At 47.8% G+C, this 13,252-nt stretch overlaps 1 protein-coding gene across 1 annotated transcript in view; it reads right to left on the bottom strand.

Annotated features, from left to right (window-relative positions):
* Positions 1-1,439: 1,439 nt before the first annotated feature.
* Positions 1,440-13,252, bottom strand: part of PARP1 (poly(ADP-ribose) polymerase 1) — a 33,254-nt gene continuing 21,441 nt past the window's right edge. Inside the window, exons 13-23 of the mRNA XM_029046903.2 lie at positions 12,909-13,104; positions 12,311-12,439; positions 11,515-11,598; positions 10,671-10,793; positions 9,950-10,078; positions 8,741-8,839; positions 8,126-8,278; positions 7,647-7,774; positions 7,203-7,264; positions 6,382-6,496; positions 1,440-5,357 (exon numbers count right to left, since the gene is read on the bottom strand). Coding sequence (XP_028902736.1) covers positions 5,276-5,357; positions 6,382-6,496; positions 7,203-7,264; positions 7,647-7,774; positions 8,126-8,278; positions 8,741-8,839; positions 9,950-10,078; positions 10,671-10,793; positions 11,515-11,598; positions 12,311-12,439; positions 12,909-13,104 — 1,300 coding nt within the window. The 3' untranslated portion in view covers positions 1,440-5,275. The remainder of the gene's footprint in view (positions 5,358-6,381; positions 6,497-7,202; positions 7,265-7,646; positions 7,775-8,125; positions 8,279-8,740; positions 8,840-9,949; positions 10,079-10,670; positions 10,794-11,514; positions 11,599-12,310; positions 12,440-12,908; positions 13,105-13,252) is intronic.

Raw genomic sequence — 13,252 nt, 5'->3', positions numbered from 1 at the left:
TACAGTGGTCTGAACACAGTAAGCAGTCAATAGATATGATCGATTGATTGAAACCATATGGTAGAGCAGTGGCCTTTTGGAAGATAGCTGTTGGCTGAACAACTTGGGATGCATCAGCAAGGGGAGAGGGGATAGAAGGGTGTTCTGCATGAGCACTGCCGTTGGAAACATGAGACTACCAAACAAAATTAAATGACACCACCCTTCACAAATAGACTCTTTTCCTTTTTGAATTTGAGGCCTCAGCGGGCCTTCCTCTCAGAATGGTTTTAGGAGGCTCCATTCCGGCCTCTCAGTCTTCTCCACCTGCTGCTCCATTCTGAAGCTGGCTAGATTGAATAACCACCTCTTGCTTACCTAGTTTTTTAAGGCCCAGTGTTTACTCATTGCTAAGTATTGGGTTGATTGGAAAGAGTCAGATCAGACACGCATGGGGCTCACGATCTAAAGCAGCATTTAAACCCAGTCCTGGAAAGTGGCCAGGGAGTCATGGGGTTAATAAGTTGACCCCTCTATGCTCACCCTGGGGTACTTACCCCCTGCCACCACTCCAGAGGGAAGGCTTCCTGCTTATGTCTGAATGAGCCCTGAAAGTCATCTTCCTTTATCACAAGCTCCAACAGTATTTGGTGTCCTACTACTCCCCCCAGTCCCCTAGAAAAGTGAAAGCTAAAGTCATGCCAATTCCCGGTTCCTCTTTCCTGGGCTTCTCGCCCACCCACCTCTTAGTCATTCACCACCACCAGGTCCTGCCAACTTTAGCCTTAAGTGAACCAGTGTCCTGAAACCAGGCCCACCGTGGCTTTTCTTTAACTAGACTCGCTGTGGTTCCGCTCTGAATCCCTCTAAATCGGCCTCATCCTAGGCTCCTTGAGTTGTGTGGGCAGAACCTGTATCGGGAAGACCTGGGCAAGTATTCATTAACATGGGATCTTGGAGCCAGTGATTACTCACCCTTGGCCAGCCTCTGGGGTGACTGGGACTATTAGCTGAACAGCAGGGGAGAACAGAGATCGTTCTCTTCTGCTCTAACCCCCAGGCAGCTTATAACTCCTAATTCTGGATATCCAATAAGTCTGGAGCTGCTCACAAATGCACTCATCTCTGGGGAGGTACAGCCCTCTCAGGAATAAGACTATGACAAAGGTGAGGTACGAATGAGGGAGTAAAGCCTGCTGCCCTGTCTCTGGCTCCCTCCCTTCTCGAAACCCAACCTGATCCCGACATGGAACAGCAAAAAATGACTTCAATGTTGTGGGTTGCAAATTGGAATCCTGCAGTTTGTTCCACTCCAATAAAAGAAAAGTCACTCCTTTGGTGCTGCCCCAAGACAGAAGTTGGAGACATCATCAGATCGTACCTTGTGCTGGTGCAGCATGTGGGACGTCATGTCAGGAGACAGGGAAACAACACTGATAAAATATGACACTGACAAGGGGGAGGCTTTCAATGCATTTTTAATCATCTTTACAAAAGTCAACTTGATTAGGTAATCAGGGAAGTCATTAATTGCAGTGGAAGAGCGAAGTCAAGTGGTAGGAAAGGAATAGCTGTAAACCATTTGATAAAACATGGGCATATTCAAATCAGCATGGCCCAGTGACATACATTCTGGGGTATTATTGTCACTACAAAGCTATGAGGAATGAATTGGGAAAATTCATGGAAGACAGAAGTGAATACTTTTAAGGAAGACTGAAGAAAAAGGGCTGTACTGGGAATCATCTTAAACAGGGGGAAAAAAATCAATAACTTGGATATTTATAAACTGGTTGACTTATTTTCAATAACTTGGAAGAGAATAAGCAAAATTGGATGTTTAGAATAATTGAGATGACCAATCTGCAAATGCCACGAAGAACACTGTTTTAAGTAGTAGCGGACATTTTCATTTCTCAGGAAGCAATAGAAGTAATCTTAGTTCTGCCAGAACACGTATTCTCACTGCACATTTTGAATAGAAGAGCAGAACGAGAGAGCGTTGTTTTGACAGAGCATATCTATCTGGCTCCAGTGTGAAACACAGTTGGAAGAAATTGCTGTGTTCAAGTGCAACCCTGGGGTTCTGGGAGAACTGGGGATAAGATGGCTGAATTTCAATAGGCTTTTTGACTGTTCCATATGACAACTGTTAATGAGCAAAGTGGTTTGATTATGTTGTCATCAGGTAGGCCCTCAATTGAATTTTCAGGTGATTCTAAGAAAGGAGTTATTAACAACATGTAGGCCGAAAATGAGAGCTCAACATGACACTGGCAAATTGGGGTGTAGTCCAACAAAAACTGGGGGTTTACAATGACCTAAAATATGACAGCAAAAAACCAAGGTACAAGGTTTGGAACATTTTGGTGCCCCCAGAAAATCATCACTGTGGCCCATGAGTTAACAACCAGTCAGCACAGCAACAATATAAACATGACACTGGCTCGACTCAGTGGCGAGAACATGAGTCTGGGCTTCTGGAAACCTGGGTTCTAATGCTGGCTTTGCAGCTGGCCTGCTGGGTGTCCATAGACAAATCACTTAACCACTCTGGGCCTGTGTCCTATCTATAAAATGTGGATAAATGCCTGCCTCACCCAACCTCACTGGCATGTTGTCAGGACAAAAATGACAGAGTTGATGTGAAAGCACTCTGGAAAATAAAAGCACCACAAAAGTTACTACCGGATGTTCTAATGGTACGTACTATGGCTTGCAAGACCCAAAAAGTAACATTTCCTGACCTATAGTGGGATCTATCCCAGTGGCAGAGGGACTGCACCTGTCCTGGTTAACCTGTACCCATCCCATTGCTTAGAACAGTGTTTGACACCAAGTAAGCACTTAAATACCATTATTACTATTATTCTAAAAAAGGTACGGAATTGACAGGACAACAGGGTCTTCAAGGAAAGGTTCAAAGAATTGGGATCACTTAGAATGAAGGCAGAGTAGCAGCTTATCTTCAGTTATTTGAAGGATGACGTCCAAGGGGAGCTGATCAGCTTTTTCACCAGTGGACAAAAAAAAGGGGAGGGGGGGAGGGAGGGTGGCATAATGTGTAACCACCCCAGCTCTTAACATATAGTAAGTGCTTAACACATTCCACAGTGATTATTATTATTGCAGCAAGCTAAACACACGAGGCATGAGGAAAACCATCCTGAGGGAGAGGGGGGTTCTGCAGCAGGACAGGTAACCGTGGGAGGGGAATGTAGATTCAGCACCCGTCCAGTCTTACGTGGAAGCAGGGGAGGGGACTCAATGGCCGGGGCCCTTTCCAGCTCTGGGGTCCTAGGATACATTCATATAATTTATACAGCAGATCCAGGGAACCCAGCACCAAAACAGGCTTGGTTTCAAATAATACCCCTCTTGCATTGTTGAATTGTGCAGCACAGATGGAGAGTGACTCTTTACCAGGAAAACGTGAGCACTAAAGCCAAACACATCAGGGCATCTTCATCGGCAGGTCACTTGGAGCAGCTGTACCTGCATAAACTACTGGGAGCGATGTGGGGTGGAGGGTGCTGGAATCCCATTCGGGAGCCTCCTCCCAAGCTTCCCTGGATCCCAAGGAACGAGCCGTCGGGGGTCTAAAACCTTGGCTCTTTATTAAAGCCAATTAGATGTTTAATTTGCGTCCTTCCGCCGAAGGTTTACGGGGAACATTCTCCAAATGCCAGACAACATTTAGTTGCCCTTTTCCTGGTCTTTCGCAGGTCAAAAGCAGGTCTTTCACCATCTAATGCCATGTGAGGATGCTAAGTTTATGACTAGCTACTCCAGACAGGAGCAATACAGTAAAAACCCAAATTCCCACAGAGTTTTCTTGTGTGACACACATTTAGATCCTGGATGTGATGTCAGGGTTTGCCCCATTTTCCAGATAAAGAATTTGAGCCTTTCCCTTGCTGGGATTTACTAACATTTTCTGATCACCCTACACGGTGCGGATGCACTGTTCGAAGCCCTTGGGAAGCATAAAACAAAGAAGTGAAAGGTTCCCTGTCCACAAGGGGCTTAGGAGTAGGAGGAGAGACCTCTTATGAGGAGGGGCAGCTTTTCTTGCATTTAACCCTGCTTACCCGGAGTTCGAATACTTTAAATACAGAAGAGAAACTGATCGACACTTAATTTATAAGAGCACAACTGGTAAACTCTCCAAGTCCCGGACCTGTAAAATCCTTCGGAGGAAACGAAAGCCCGAGTCTTCCTGTGTCTGGCCTAGATGAACCAAATGAGTGTCTGGACTAATAATCTCAATAAGAGGAGTGGCTCTTGCCAAGGAGGGCTCCCTTTGACGCTGGGAAGGTCATCAGTGCTTTAGCCAGCACTGATGATCACCGCTCTTGCACTCCCTCATCCACCGGGGAACTCGTGCTCTGAAGACCATCCAGGTCAGAGTCAACTAAATCACCGGGCAAACCAAAATAGGAAGCCATCCAGAGTCTGAACACACCCTCGACTGAGAGAGCAAGACACCCCCTTACACTTGGATGGACGGTGGTGATTCCCCAAGGACACCAGGAATACTGCTGAAACCTGAAGGCATACATGATCCCATCGAAGTCAAACCTGGAGAATGTAGCTTTTCCCTTCCCTACCAAGTGTAGCCTCTGGGGCTTTACTGGTTTCCATATTTTTGGGGGGGAGGCGGAGGGAGAGAAAGGGAGAAGGGTAGGAAACGTCTCCTGTTTCTAAGTACACTTAGAAGGCAATCTAGAAAGCTCAAATCAAAAGGAAGAGGGACAATGAAACTGCCCAAAATAAAATAAAACCTAATTAGTAGGAAATTAGCTTTTTATTTTTACCTCAAAATAAATGTGTTTGACATTCAAAAAGAAAACAAAAACAAAAACCTCAAAACTGTGGAAGACCACGCTATATGACCTGGAAGCATTTTCTTTGTCTTTTGAAGCCAATGTAAATGCCCTTTCTTCACCCTTCCCATCTATTCTGGGTAAATACACCTTCCAAGACATTCCCTCTCCTGTCACTTGAAAGAAATCTGATGTCTCCCTCTACTGTAACTGGCAGGAGAAACAGACAAACCCAAAAGACAAACACAAATGAAGGCATTCATAAACCTAAGAGAACTCAGTTCACTGTAGGGCCATCGGTTTAGGTTTAGGTAAAATCCTTGCTAAGAGGGTTTAGGTTAGCGTTTGCCAGTGACTTAGCTGTGGAATTTCTGGAAAAGGAGGTCGGTGGGAAGCAGACTGCGCCAGGGGACCCCTGCCGAACAACTAAAGGGTGACCCGGCCATTTCTAAGGCCCCGCCAAGTCTCGTTCACCACAGCGACGTCTTAAAGTTGAACTTCAGTTTCAGCAGATACTTCAGATTTACCTGAGCAATATCATAGACGATGTATCTGGAGAGGAGGACAGTCAAGGAATAGCTGTTTTCACCCTGTCTCGGACAATATCCACCTCCGGCAGACCACCTAGCTGTTGGAGTCCTTGACCTGCCACTGCAGAGCGGGTTTTCCAATGCACTTTAGACTCCAAAATCCCTGTAGTCAATTCATCGATAGTATTTATCAAATGCCTATTGAGTGCAGATCACACCATTAGGTGTTTGGGGGAGAACAACAGAGTTCTTAGACATGATCCCTGTCCTCCAAGAGTTTATAATCTGTTGGGAGAGACAAGCTAAAATGAATTACAAGAAGCAGGAAGCAAGAAACTTTAAAGATAGGTACCCAAACACAGTAGAGGGGGAAAGGGAAAAAAAGGAATGCCCAAATATTTGGTGGAAAAGGACTCAAGAACTTGGATGACATAGAAGTGTTAAAGAGGCAGTAAGGGGGGAAAGTAGGTTGGGAAGATGAGAGACTAGTCAGGGAAGGCCCCCTCAAGGACATGTGATTTCAGAAGGGCCGTGTACATGGTGAGAGCCGGATGTGAATTGGGAGGGTGGGCATGAGTAAGATGCTGGCAAAGAGAGATGAGAATGAAAATAGTGGGATACTGGTTTAACTACCACAAGACTGGGATCTAATGGAGTGCAGGTCAGCTGGGCCAGTTCAGGATTTAGTCCCTTCCCAAACCCGGCTTCACCTCTGGTCCTTCCAACCTTCGGTTGCTTGGGTGGAGGGTGGCAGATCCTGGCTAAAAAGTGACCCAGTGGCTGGAGGGATCCTGAGGGATGCCTTTGCCACTGCAGCTCTGGACTGCTCTCCTGCCCCCTTGGTTGATCGGGCGGAGGCAAGATGGACGGGCCTCCCCTCAGTCACACCCAGTCCTGCGGCCCAGTGAAGTGGAGCAGGAGGAGACCGCTTCAACTGCAAACCGATCAGAAGCTGAGCGGATCAAAACAGAGAGTACCAAGTGCTGGGCACATCCCAGGAGAACCATCACGAAGTGCCTTGGGCAGTACAAACCATGAAAGGATACTCGTTATACAGTAGGCAAGTGTCGCTGACCCCCGACGAAATCCCAGTCCCCAGGGGAACCTCCACCCCATCGAGGGTGATGCTGGCACTGGGATCAGGGGCAGTTTTGCCCAAACCTGCAAGGAGGGGAGGAGGCAGTGCGGTGAACATGGTTGGTGGGTGGGAGTGGGGAAGCGGTTAACAGGCTTTTGCTATGACCTTTTCACCTGGAGGCTGCTCTGCCTTATACCCAAACTCAACCGGACACGGGGACCTGCCCCACCGCAGAAGTCTTACCTCGGGTCTGACAAACCACAAGCCAACAACACAACCCCCGTTCACTTTCCCCCTAAGCATGTGAAGGGCAGACCACATATCCGGGCCTCCCTTTCTATGGACAGGAATACAGGCTGGATTGGCACCAGGGAATGCCACTGGGCAAGCTTGATCGTTTGGGAACAGCTCCCTCACCTCACCAAGCGTTGCCTTCATTTTCACATCCCCTTCAGAAGGGGCAAAGGCACCAGTGAACTCCTCATGCCCGCTGACCCTTACACACCCCTGGGCTCTAAGGACTCAAACCTGGTCCTCCTGGAGGAGGAAGTTAAACCTGCCAAGCCCGCGGGCGGATGGGCCAGGGAAAGCTGATTCTCCCATGGGGCCCTAGCCCCAAGTCAGGCTCTGGAAAATGAAACCCAACTGTTTCAGTTTCGTTCAATGTCACTGCTGCCCTGTCAAAGACATCCCCCAGCCCCCACTAGAATGCCCAGTGGCAAAATTCAGCTGTTGGCCCAAGCTTAACCCACCACCTCAAGGTCCCCGAGTGGCCTGGCTATATGTTACCTTTGACGCTGTGCTTCCCTTTGGGCAGCTTGCTGATATGGGATGCGTTCTTCAGCTCATACCTATTCAGGAGAAGACAAGGACAGGTTTAGCCACTCAGATCCTGGGCCAGGCAAACAACAGTGTGACCGAACCCCAAACTCTGCCCTGCTGAGTCCTCCGGTTCTGGCCAGCGTAACATCCCTTAGATGTGAATTAAGGAAGAAAAATTAGGAATGACCCTGAGGAAGGTGATTTTCTGGCTCATAGCAATTCCACCCCTAAATTACCCCACTGACCGTAAGTTCTGGCCACATTATGTTTTGGGAGAAGGGACTCTGGAAAGGGACATTATTTTAGGGCTTGTTCTCTCTCAGACAGAGCCTGGCCCAGGGGTACAGTCATTAAGGGGCTAGTCTTACCCACCAGCCCAGTCCTCTCAGGGCCGACGCCTGTGTCACTTACATGTTTCCGAGGGCCACTTCTCCCAGCAGGATCAAGCCGATAGGATCTCCCTGAGATGTGTGGCAGTAGTTGGCACTCTTGGAGACCATGTCCGCGAAGTAGATGCCTTTTCCAAACATGTAGCCGGTCTGACAGTGGGAAGGGGAGGGGGGAGGATGATCAAGGAAGAGCAAAATCTCCCCAAAATGAAAATGGAAACCTCCCTCTGGCGAGCTGATACTGAGCATTCCAAAGAAGATAGGTGGCTTCAGCTGAACAGAAGGGTGGAATGATTAACCCCAGCTCAAAGGTTATCATAGGTGCCTGGGGGAAGGAACCCAAAGGTCATTTCTAGTCCTCTGACCATTGGGTTCGCGGAAGGCTATTGCTGCCATTTTGCATCCTTTGTGCAGGCAATGCCACAGACTGATGTGGCCCTCCTCCCCTTCTCCCCACTGGATCTGCCCAACCCCGTTCCCCGCAGGGTCCGGGCCACATACCACGGGAGCCTCAGGGGGGGCGATTCGCAGGCCTTGGGACAGGATACCAGCAAAGTTTGTAGCCCGGGAACCGTGCCAGAGCAGCTGCCGGTTGTGAAGCTGCTTGAATGGCTTATAGCGCTGACTCTCTCCTTCCCGCTCAATTTTGAAGATCTATAAGTTTGTGTTACAAAAATCCAAAAAAACAGAAGATAGAGGGAAAGAAGGAGAAGGTTCAATCAAAGGTGTGTCTGGAATTTTTTTACTGCCACCCATTTAGCCTTTGGGAAAACCCCCTGAATTTGGAGCTTCTACAGTGTTTCATGTGTCCTACTGGGCTTGGTTTGGAGAAGGCAAGAGAGGCCCACGGAAACAAACCATCTCAAGTGCTCCTCTGAGCAACTGAGAGGTCTGTTATTCCCTATGAACATCATGATGACAGACGGGTCTTCCGACAGCTAGATTGTAAGCTCCTTGAGGGCAAGGACTGTGTCTCCTAATTCAGTTGTACTCTAAGCACTTAAAAATGCTCAATACACAGCAGGCACTCAATAAATCCTATCAGTTGATCTTGGCCCAGGGTTAAGGAAGGGGTGATCAGGGAGAGATGATGAAGAGTGGGAGACAGTGTCTTACATCAACAACTTGCAGGTCATAAGCATTGTGTGTTGTGGCATGAGTGTTCTTGACGTACTCCCTAATGATTCTGGCTTCTTCTGAGTCTTTGTCAACCACCTGGAGGAAAAGAGTTTCATAGAATTCAAGGGATCCAAACCAGGAAGAGGAAATCATTCAGGCACAACCGCCTCTAGGAGCTTGGGCAACATCTCACTTAACATGCAGGAGTGAAAGTCTTCCGTCAAACCCTGGCACAGTCAACCAGCACATATCACCATGACCACAAACGTAAGACTCATGTTCAAGAGAAGCAGTGTGGCATCATGGATAGAGCATGAGCCTGAAGGACCTGGGTTCTAATGCCGGCTCCACCACTTGTCTGATGGGAGTCCTTGGGCAAGTTACCTAACTTCTCTGTGCCTCAGTTATCTCGTGTAAAATCAAGATTAAGACTATGAACCCCTTAAGGGACATGGATTGTGTGGAACACAGTCCATGTCCAACCTGATTACCTTGTATCTACTCCTGGCACAGTGCAGTGCCTGGCACATAGAAAGTGCTTAACACCATAATTAAAAAAAGAGAAGGCAGACTCCTTTTGTTGGGAGTGACTCACCCAGAAGGCCAAGTGACTCACCGGAAACCAGACTAAGCTCCTTGTGGGCAAGGAACAGGTCTACCAACTCTGTTGCATTATACTCTCCAAGAGCTTAGTAAAGTGCTTTGCTCAAAGTAAGTGCTCAGTTAAATACTATCAATTCACTGACTGGAACGGGTTTGAGAGTTCCAGTTCCCATTTAGCGACTGGCCTGCTGAGTGACCTTCAGCAAGGCTCTTAACATGTTTTCATTCATCTGAAAAATGGGGATGATATCACTTTCTGCTCTCACGGGGTGTTGGGAGGATAAAGAGAGATAACTGATGTATAAGAGTTTTTTACATTTAGAGTATTATTAGTAATATGATGCTAGGCAATGCAAGGTGATTAGATGTCTGGGATTAGTTGATATTATATCCACTTTAAGGCAAAAGTTTTGCTGAGCCCTACTGTGCCACTGCCCATTGCACAACACTCAAGCGGCACAGAAGATAAGCAGCCCTCTGCAAGAGATGGTTTCTGCGTTCACAGCCCTCCAAAACGTCTAAGAAAATTTTACCTCTCAGCCTCTGTTTTCCCAACTGTAAAATGGGGGATGCAGTGGTAGCACAAGGGAAAGTCCTAATTACCTTGATGTCCGTTTTGAGCTTCTCATAGTTGACATCGATGGGGTCCTTGTCACCATCTTCAGAGCCACCCCGGAGCAGGCTATAGGCCACCTCGATGTCCAGCAGGTTGTCCAACATCTCTACCTTGGCCTGGCGGAACAAAGCTGGGCTGAGAAAGACACTCAAGCACAATCCTTAACAGGCAAGGGAAGCTTGCCCAGAGCCCAGGTCGCCATGCCCATGCTACACAACTTTTCTACTCCTAAAGGTATGCTCACGGTGGACAGGGAATGTGGCTGTTTATTGTTATATTGTATTCCCCCAAGCCCTTAGTCCAGTGCTTTGCACACAGTAAGTGCTCAATAAATACAACTGAATGAATGAATAATGATTGTTGGTTTTGAAAACCCGCATGCCAGGATCAAAGCAGGAAGCGGCACCTCCCAGGGTATTTACGTGCATATCCCACTCAACTATAAACCCCTCAAAGGCAGGGATCATGGCAACTCTTGTCCTCTCCCAAGCACTTAGTACTGGGCTTTGCACCCAGGAGGTGCTCAATAAATACCACTGATTGATATCACTGTAGAGATGCAGTTCTATGTGTTCACTATCAACTCATATGTTTAGTCCATTAGGTTATAAGTTCCAAAGGCGAGGGGAACTTTCTTTAACACCAAATACACGGTGACCCTGCTGCTCTGACCCTGGCTGTTCACCCCAGCCCTACCCCAGTAGCTACCTGCACACAGTCCATGTTGTTCAGAAGCGGAGGCTTTTTCATCCCAAAGTCGTGGGGGATCAGTGTGTAGAAGCGGTTGGACAGGTCCAGGATCTGAGAGTCGCTGCCTCCCTCAGACACGGCCTGCAGGAGAGGAGATAAATACACAAGGGAAGCAGACGGCGTTGAGAACTCTCGGCTTTTCCTCATGGTCGGCTTCAGGCATAACACCAGCCCAGGGCCATTTTTTTTGTGTGTGTGTGTTACGCTCTACCTGCTAGGCACCATGCTAAGCACTGGGGTAGATACAAGCTAATGAGGCTAGACATAGTCTATATCAGCCTTGAGCTGTCGAATCTGTTAGAAAGGCCAAACGTAAGGGAAAGCAACTGTCCACCCATCTTTCCATGGCACTCTGTTTTTTGGTACTCTCCCAAGCACTTAAGCTGTGCACACTGTATCCGCCCCATCCTCTCTATCCAAACTGCTACCACATTAATGCAAGCATTTATCTTATCTTGTCTTGATTATTGTAACAGCCTCCTTGCTGACCTCCCTGTCTCTCCCCACTCCAATACATACTCCATTCTGCTGCCCAGATCATTTTTCTTCAAAAACATTCAGACCATGTTTCCCCACTCCTCAAGAAACTCCAGTGGTTGATCACCCACCTCTGCATCAAATAAAAACTATTGGCTTTAAAAGCACTTAATCACCTTGCCCCATCCTGCCTCACCTCACTACTCTCCTACTACAACCACCCAGCCTGTAAGCTTCATTCCTCTAATGACAAGTGCTTAGTACGGGTGCTCTGCATTCAATAAATACTGGTGACTGACTGTGGAAACCACACCTTCACACTCACCTGCTGGACCTCGTTCAGGATAGAGTAAGCGTTCTGGATCTGCCTCTTACTTAGCTTTCCCAGTGGCATCTTCTGGAGGTCAATCTGGCAAGGACACAGATTCATTCGCTAAGACTGGGACCGACTGAAGAGAGGTATGGCATTAGCCGGCCCCCTTGCCCACAGGAGAAGCTGGATGGGCCAGGCAGCTGATGCCCAGCCCAACTCTGTGCCATATGGCACTGGTGGGGCGGGATAACCAGCAGGCACCACCTCTACCAGAAGATATGGCCCTCCTACCCTCCCTCTGCAGGGGAATCTGACAATGCTGTCTGCAAGACCACATTGTATGGGGTCCAGACAAAAAGACCACCGTGCCTCCCCTGTAGCCCAGGGAGTCAAGATGGTGACCTCCGGGTGAAAGGACCACTATGTAGTTCTCACCAACCAAAGGCCAACCCCAGGGCAGGTCCAGGCAAAGCCTTGGGAGAGTCTACCTGACCTTTCCAAGAGGCTATGGGATGGAGAATGAGAGCAAGGGCGAAAAAACCTCTGTGTTCCTTTCAGGAAAGGGCCATATAGTTAACAGAGTAAGCACTTGCGAAATCCACAGGACATTGGCAAGCAGCTTAGGATAGGGCAGGTAAGAGGGAATTCAGTGAATGTTTGTTTTCTTTCCAACAGAGCTTGGATGCAACTGTTTCCTGATCTAGAAATGGAAAGTGCGACTTCAACCCACCGCTGGGTTATAAAACTGTTACGGGACAAACAAAAAGCCCAGGAGTAAGGTTCCCCATTGGGAGTGTTCTGCAATGACCTCGAATTCCACCATGGCCTTCTTCATGCTCTCCACGTCAAAGATCATCTTGATGAGGTTCTGAACGGGCTTAGGGAGCTTGGACTTGGTGCCGGCGCTGACAGTCAGTTTCTTCACTGCCTCCTCATCCTTCCAAAACCAAACAAAAAAAAACAGATGAAACGCCTAGCAGAGTGGGAGGTGGGAAATGGGCATGAGTATTTACAGCTAAAGCTTAACAGGACAAAACCCTGGGAAGCCGGTGTTTACGTGCTGCTCAACACCTCAGGATTCGGGCACTTTCTTCCCTCTTAGCACCTCTACACCAATTACACTCTTGTGTTCCTGCAATCACTAGGATCCCTACTGGAGACAGAAGCTGACTCGTCCTTCAATTGAAGCATTTTTAACTCATATACTCCTCTACTTCTTCCTATCTATAAATCACTTCAGGGCCTTTCTCCCCCTCTAGATTGTAAGCTCTTTGAGGATAGGGACTGAGTTAAATACAAGTGTTTAATACAGGGTATGACATCTATTCTTCTCATCCTCTAGTTAAGGATTCCCATTTAAACTGTCCCATTGGTTAGGTTCAGTAAAGAGCTTGGAAGGTAATTACCTGCCCATAATCGATTTCTAGAGGATAGAATTTTTTGGGATATTTAGTAAAGTTCTTGGAATGCCAGGAGTTGCCGGTTTTCTCTTCATACAAGTTCAGAAAGTGTTCAATGGCATCTTCTTTGGATGGCATCTGCTCCAGCTTGTTACTGCCAATCTCAGTGCCCACGCGGCCCCAGGATCTAAACACCCAGTACCTGGCAACAGCAGCAACAACGACAACAACAAAATAAGCCACAGAAAGAGACAGGGAGAGGACAGGCCTCGTCTCTGGAAACGAGTCCTGGCTTTATCTTCTTGGCTTGGGAGGACAAAATCTAGACTCACAAACTGCAGTAAGAGAGT

The sequence above is a fragment of the Ornithorhynchus anatinus genome, chromosome 19, assembly GCF_004115215.2.
Source record: "Ornithorhynchus anatinus isolate Pmale09 chromosome 19, mOrnAna1.pri.v4, whole genome shotgun sequence".
Lineage (NCBI taxonomy): Eukaryota > Metazoa > Chordata > Mammalia > Monotremata > Ornithorhynchidae > Ornithorhynchus > Ornithorhynchus anatinus.
The sequence above is the reverse complement of the archived record's forward strand: the minus strand, read 5'-3'. Positions and strand labels throughout refer to the sequence as shown.